The following is a 6,921-nucleotide window of genomic DNA, read 5'->3' on the forward strand; positions in this document are numbered from 1 at the left end:
ACTTCCTCAGAGAACACTGAGAATAAGATTCTGAAGTAAAGCTGCAAGCAAGACAAAGTACCTCCAACTTAACAGACGTTTTGCAGCTATATTGCAATAAGATTTTTTTAAATTTTTGCGCTATTTTGTCCGCGCTATTTTGTTGGGGAACCCAAAAACACAACGACCAACCGCCTTTACTTTTCCCCCAACTAATGTCAGGTACCCATTAGCGTTTTCGCACGGGACACTGTCCAATAAGAGCCTACTTCGCTAAGATCCGAGAGAACCACGATCCCAGATGTCGACATTGTCTGTAAAATACATCCTCAACGACTGCAGGGTGGTCACAAACACATTCGAAGATACGACTAGTCTTAGAACAGATAGAACTGGTGCATGCATGGGATCTTGCCCTGTACGGAGACAGGCAAACCCCCCAGAACACTGCCTAATACCTGATTAGTCTCAGCCTTAGTGCATGAAAGGCTTACCAATGGTACACATTAGAGCCGGGTGGACTCGAGACACGATTAGGATCCCGAAATACAAATCCCAGTCAGATCTGGAGGAGAAAAGATCTTTGGTACACCTCACAGCGCCCGCCCGCACGACGCAAATCAAAGATTTTACGCCGACTTCGACCATAAGGTTGATCAGAACTGACTTCTGACCACAAACTTTCATCGACTCATAGGTTGCCAACACGTACACAATAGTTATAGCCTGGGCTGCAGTCTCCTTCTCCTTTTTCTTGTTATACATACGTAGCACCGCCAATCTCTGTTGTTTCACTTGAGGGTCTTTGTAATCTTGAAACAGTAAATACCGCTCTCCGTAAAAATGTTGAAGAGCAATGTCTGAAAATATAATTTTTGATAAAATGTAACGTGAAACAAGAAAATAACAGAAAAATACTTTTTCTATAAAAAAAAAAACAAAGCTTATATTAAGCGTATTTGTATCAATTAGTTTGGATCAGTCATGCAATTACATTTGTAATAGAAACAGACTAACAATAAAAAAACATTTATAAAAATATAAATGGGAGAACGACCTGAATTCGAACTCATGGCTCAAGTCTCTCAGGCTTCTCAAACCAACACGGTAACCACTCTTCTGGTGGAGAGCTTATGAACATGGAGGATGTATAGTTATTTATTGTTTCTATAGTCTCGACCTATTTTTCAGGTTCGTGTTCACTAAGACTCAGACGACGACCTATAAAGGAGACCGATTCAGCTTATACCAACACTTCAGTCAATTACAATTTATTTCCCTTGTTTGAGATACCAAACAATATAATTTATTATTAATAGTTAATTAACTAATTGGTTTTTTTTTTAATCGATTCTTGTGTTGTCAGGTAAAAGAAATGACTGTGCAAAATGTCAACTTGATCCGAGATTGGTTGTGGGAGTCATCACGAGTACAAACTTTGTACCAGAAAGACAGACAGATAGAGTTGGTATAGAACAAGAGTAGAAATAGAACAATTCCCAATTAATCCAGACAAGTGATACGATCATAGCGTATTGAGAAAGCTAAAAGCATGAAATCACGCAAAACAAAAAACAATTTGTAAAAATATTCCTAATTGCACAGACTTATTACTGTTAGTCTAGATCAGCGGTTCTCAACCTTTTATGCTCGGCGACCCCTTTTTACAATCCCCCACTCTGCCGCGACCCCGCCCCCCCCCCCACTCACACAGCAATAGAAGAGTAGACAATATGCAATCCATATTCTTGATGGTCTTAGGCGACCCCTGGCAAATCATCAATCGATCGCGACCCACAGGTTGAGAACCCCTGGTCTAGATTCTAGATCTATTCCAAAATTAATTACATAACTGATCCAAACTAATTGAGACAATTACACTTAATATAAGCTTTTCTTTAAAAAAAAAAGATTGTTTTTATTAATATAAAAAATAAATAATAATATAATAAAATAAAAGGGGGTGGGGGGATAATTCCTTCTCTACCTTCATCCTGTCTCTGTATCTCATCAAAAGGCTGGTAGTCTGAGACAACGTCTTGAGGACTGTCAAACTTGTATCTGAAACAAATTAAATGGATTGTTCTCTAGCATTTATCACATTATGTAGTAATACTTTTTAAATGACTTTAATTACATTAAATGTATCCACAGCAAAGATGTGTTCACTTCGCTATTACCCTACAGAAGCTATGTAACTAATTACAGGTATGGCTGTTTTTATAAATGCCATACATCAAAATAACAGCGCTTCCAGAGTTTAAAAAATGATATAGGTATATATAAAAATATTAAAAAGATTTAAATGTAAAACTTTAAAACGAAAAGAAATTTCATATATATGTTGTTATCGGTCCCCAAAGAGAAAAAGACCCTATTAGTAATGTGTGGAATGTCCGTCCGTCCGTCTGTCGTCCATCCGTCCCGTTTAGATCTCGTAAACTAGAGAAGATATTGAAAATCCGACATCATGATATTTTAGACCATTCAAATTTCTGATGCAACGGCTACTTTTCTCTTTTCTGAAAGTGAAAATTTTAATTTTTAAAATCACCTAGGCCCCTATGCAAGCATTTTTTTTCATAAAAAAATAGGCCTACACCATTTTTACAACTATTCACTATTAATAGTAACAAACACAGAAGGCTAGTTAGTAAGGGAGGAAACCATTTACCATATTTTCCACACATTTATGCAAACGGTTTTTGGATTTGTAGTCAAAAACTTATTTTTCTACAAATGTATTGCTAATTGCTAAGTTATGTCAGTTCTGTCATACTAACTACCACATTTATAAAAAAAAAATGGTTACTATTTTTTTCAAAGAGAAAAAATCTATTTAATATGTATACAAGAGGAAAATAATTTAAAACAACAATTAATAAGTTAGTTTTGCATACTATCACGTTGACTCCTATGACAGTACATCCGTTGCAGACACGTAACTAAGGTTGTTGTTTTTTTTAATGAAGCTTTGAGTATGAGATTAAGATTGAACCTATGCCCTATACTAAACAATTAGATCAATAAAATAATCATTATATGAAATCAGTTAGGCCAGGTTCACATCTAACTTCACCTTCACCTATCCCATGGTCTGCTGGACCGTTGGGGCACCACACAAGATCTGTCAACCTTCTTTCTCCATTCTTCTCTGTCATTTGCCTTTGGTAGAATTTCATTATGATATTATTTCTGAAAATATTGAAACCTGCCTTTTTACCTGCCCGAGTGGACACTTCGGGGGCCGATTTTGAGTTTGTGTTTCCACACAAACTGTCTTTGTAACCTTGTTGTTTTTGTTTTTTTTATTCTTATTTAAATAAAATACTTACGCTCGATACCAAGGGACGTAAACCCTATTGTTCAACAGCCTTGTTTTTATGCTCCGTTTTAAGGCCTCTTCATAAGGGGACAGTATTGTTAGCGAGCGCCTCAGGTTAAGGTGCGGCCGAGAATTCCCGTCGTTAATCTTGCTGCTAGACTCATCGTTCTTACTGATTATCTCCATTAGACCTCGTTTTCCTATCTCAGGCAAACCTTTGTGTTTGAGAAATTCGTCCATATCTTGAATGAATCTTCGTCAGTTAAGCCTGGGAAACCATTAAAATTTCCAGTTGTTTTGTGTTTTGGTGGAAATAACTAGACTTAGTTATATATTGTCGAAAGCTCTGGGGTAATCCCCCAAGATAACAAATAGAATGAAAAAAAGTTGTTTTTTTTATCAATTCCTTCTTTTTGAACCTGATGATCCCGAGCAATGCTTCTCAGCCTCAACGTGGAAACGGTAGTTAGAGGATACCATTGGGCCTATAGGGAAGAAAAAAAAGACCCCCACCCCATTGGGGTGCCTAAGAACCTAGTCTATTGCACGGGCGGGTATGGAAGAAAGCGCCAACAAACATGTCACTATCCGCACACCGCTCCACAAATGACCTTTCTTATGGCAGACACCTGGACGGCTGATGTGTTACAGAAAATGAATATGGGGGAGTTGCCCTGGTGTGCTCGGCCTTTGGCCTCGCTTTTTAATCAGAGAGCCTAGGGATGTGAGTCATCGGTAATAGGGATGTAATAATTAAGAATTTACATCTTTACCAGACAGAAGTTTGTTCAGTCAGACAGATGGAGGCAAGCTTTCATATGCCTAGAGTTCCTAGAGTCATACATTCAACTCTTATGACAATTAGAAAGAAGAAGAAGAAAAACCTGATGATGGTCTATAATTTTTTATTCTATTTATTTCTTCTAATGCTTCATTATTGCAAGGAGTCTTTCAACTAAGCTATGCACAATCAAGATTATATATTAACAGTCTAGCTAATGCTTATACATAGGCATGTGAAATAGAACTTTATGTCTACATAGACGGCGCGCAAAAAGTTCATGTAGGCCCACGCCTATTCATTCCATGATTCAATCGAGACCAACCGGTATAGTAGGCCTGACAACTGATTCACGACGTCGTGCGCAACATGTGGGCAGCTTAGACCAATAGATTAGGACGTCACGACTTGTGACGTGGCAACAGACTATTGGTTGTCAGTCGTCAGGTCGACTATAACGAATAGTCTAGATTCAACCCTTAACTGAATACAATAAAACATGACGGGAGTTACGTCTAAATTCGTTTACAAAAAAAAAAGATGTAAGCAAAATTTAATTTTAACATAACTATATTTTGAAGAAACAAAAAAAAACTAAACCAGAATTCTCACTGTGTTGCCAATTAGGTAGTAATTTTCACCCCAAAGATATAATAATACTAATACTGTAGAATATCTAGGAAAATTTGTTAAGCCGTTTTCGAAATACAGATCTACCTAGTTTCCATTAGTAATCCATGGACATGGTAGGCCTATGTATGTTTATTTTACCCGGAACACTCTTACCCTCCGCCCGCCCCCCTATAAAACGGCCAGCGTTACAACGCTCCCTATTCCCAACACAATTTAGTAGCTTTCAATTTCTATGTTGTTGTTTGTTGTTGTTGTTGTTTTTGTTGTTGTTGTTTTTTTTTGTTTTTTTTTTGTTGTTGCTGTTTTTTTTTTTTTTTTTGTCTTTTTATTTCTAGAAACGAAGGGCCCGCAACCCCCTATTAAAGAGTATTAACAAACTAATTAGGCCCATCAGTTTTCTAGCCATCAAATTCTATAGAGTAAGTCCCTTTTATTTTTGTCTCTTTCATCCTTCAGTCGAACGACCCACAAACCCCTATCATGGAATATGCACAGACACTTCTTAGGCCCATCAGTTTTAGACTTTTTATCTACATTATAATATGCTTCCAAACACACACATACACTACTTTTAATGATAGGCTACGTCTCTCCCCCGAAAATTCAGTTTTTGGCCTTTGTATATGTTCAATGGAACAGCCAGTATTACAACAATATCTCTATTAGCAACTTAGTCCATTCTTTACATATTTAGTTTTATTTTGTCATTTATAGATCTAGATATATATATATTAGAGAGAGAAAGACTCTATAGTCTATAAGCCTGCATTACAGGTTTGGCTGCCTAAGCCTAAAAGTTATACTGACCTATTTTAAAATTTGTCAGATCTGTCTATGCCTACTGAAGTATATATTTAGAGAGAGATCTGTCGTCTGTTAGGCTACTGCAATTAGGCTAACTCAAGTCTTTCTGTTTATTATATTTATGTGTCCTTAATTTAAATAAATTTTCAGTGAACAATTAGATCTAAATCTAGATCATTTTTTGATCATACAATAAATTAAATCAATTATGCAGTCTTCATAACAAAAAAGCGCACTTATGTTCAATGGAAGGTTAAAAAGGTGCAATTGTACTAAAATAAATGCGTGAACAATGCAACAACAAAGACAAAGAGCAATGGTTGGCAGGAGGAGTAATTATAATTATTGAACTTGGCCCACCACTTTTTTTCTCCCTTAAAGCAACCCGAACTCTGTAATGGTATTATAGGAAAAAGGAATGATTATATAGCCTACATCCTACATGCCTATAACTATCTTTTGAAATTCGTGATAAACTAATAGTTTAACTACTTTATTTTAGTTGAAAACTAGTTTTTCCCTTGGCTACGCAGCCCCAGCTGTGATCTACATATTTTGCCACATTCAGCGCAGACATAACCATTGTCCGCCGGTGGTCGATTTAGATTTTCTTTTCGCCGTCTACGTCTGTCCTCGGCAGTGGATTTTATTTTGGTCTCAAATGTGTATCCCGTGGCCTTTGTAAGTGACCTCAAGCTGTATTGATTCTGAAGCTGCCTGCAGCCAGGTGCTCTTTTCTATGTCAGTTAAAGCAAGTTGGCGCTCAAGCTGCTCTTTAACGCGTTTCCGTGGGGCACCTCTGTTACGTCAGCCACCTTTCACCTCACCAAAAAAAGCTGCTCTTTAAAGCGTTTCCGTGGGGCACCTCTGTTATTTCAGCCACCTTTCTGCTCACCAAAAAAGATGATAAAACTTCAAAAAGACAGCCCTTGGCATACGTTCGTTCCCCATAAGGGATAAATGGATCATACGGTACAGTGAATAAATAACTTCTTCCACCATGAATCTCTTTCGTTAAGTGCCCTAGATTTACAACAATGTAAGCACCAGAAAAAAAAAATGTGTATGACTGGGTTCCCTCAGAGTGACATAGATGTACCTGAATATCCTCCACAAGTCAGTGTGAATCTTAGACATTTGTATACAATTTAAGCACTGTTTCCATTTATCTATCCAACAAACATCTTTCATGTTGTCAAACAATGCGAGCGCTTTCCCCATAGTTGATATTTCAATATGCGCTTTCCCCTTAGTTGATATTTAAATATATCAATCTCCTGGCATGTTCCTGCCACTTAGCCTTTATTTTCACATCGACATAAGACTTGCTAATAGATTCTGAAATCTGGATGTCAGAGGGACCTTTTATATGCTGGAAAAATATATAAATGGTGATTGT

The 6,921-nt window shown here is 37.1% G+C and overlaps 1 protein-coding gene across 2 annotated transcripts in view; it reads right to left on the minus strand.

Annotated features, from left to right (window-relative positions):
• The window catches only part of LOC106051527 (uncharacterized), a 73,423-nt gene extending 67,677 nt beyond the window's left edge, over window positions 1–5,746 (minus strand). For both annotated transcript variants that reach the window (XM_056006584.1, XM_056006583.1), the window contains exons 1-4: window positions 5,526–5,746; window positions 3,315–3,572; window positions 1,967–2,040; window positions 692–839 (exon numbers count right to left, since the gene is read on the minus strand). In XM_056006584.1, coding sequence (XP_055862559.1) covers window positions 692–839; window positions 1,967–2,040; window positions 3,315–3,544 — 452 coding nt within the window. In that variant the 5' untranslated portion in view covers window positions 3,545–3,572; window positions 5,526–5,746. The remainder of the gene's footprint in view (window positions 1–691; window positions 840–1,966; window positions 2,041–3,314; window positions 3,573–5,525) is intronic.
• Window positions 5,747–6,921: the final 1,175 nt, after the last annotated feature.

The sequence above is a fragment of the Biomphalaria glabrata genome, chromosome 12 (assembly GCF_947242115.1).
Source record: "Biomphalaria glabrata chromosome 12, xgBioGlab47.1, whole genome shotgun sequence".
Lineage (NCBI taxonomy): Eukaryota > Metazoa > Mollusca > Gastropoda > Planorbidae > Biomphalaria > Biomphalaria glabrata.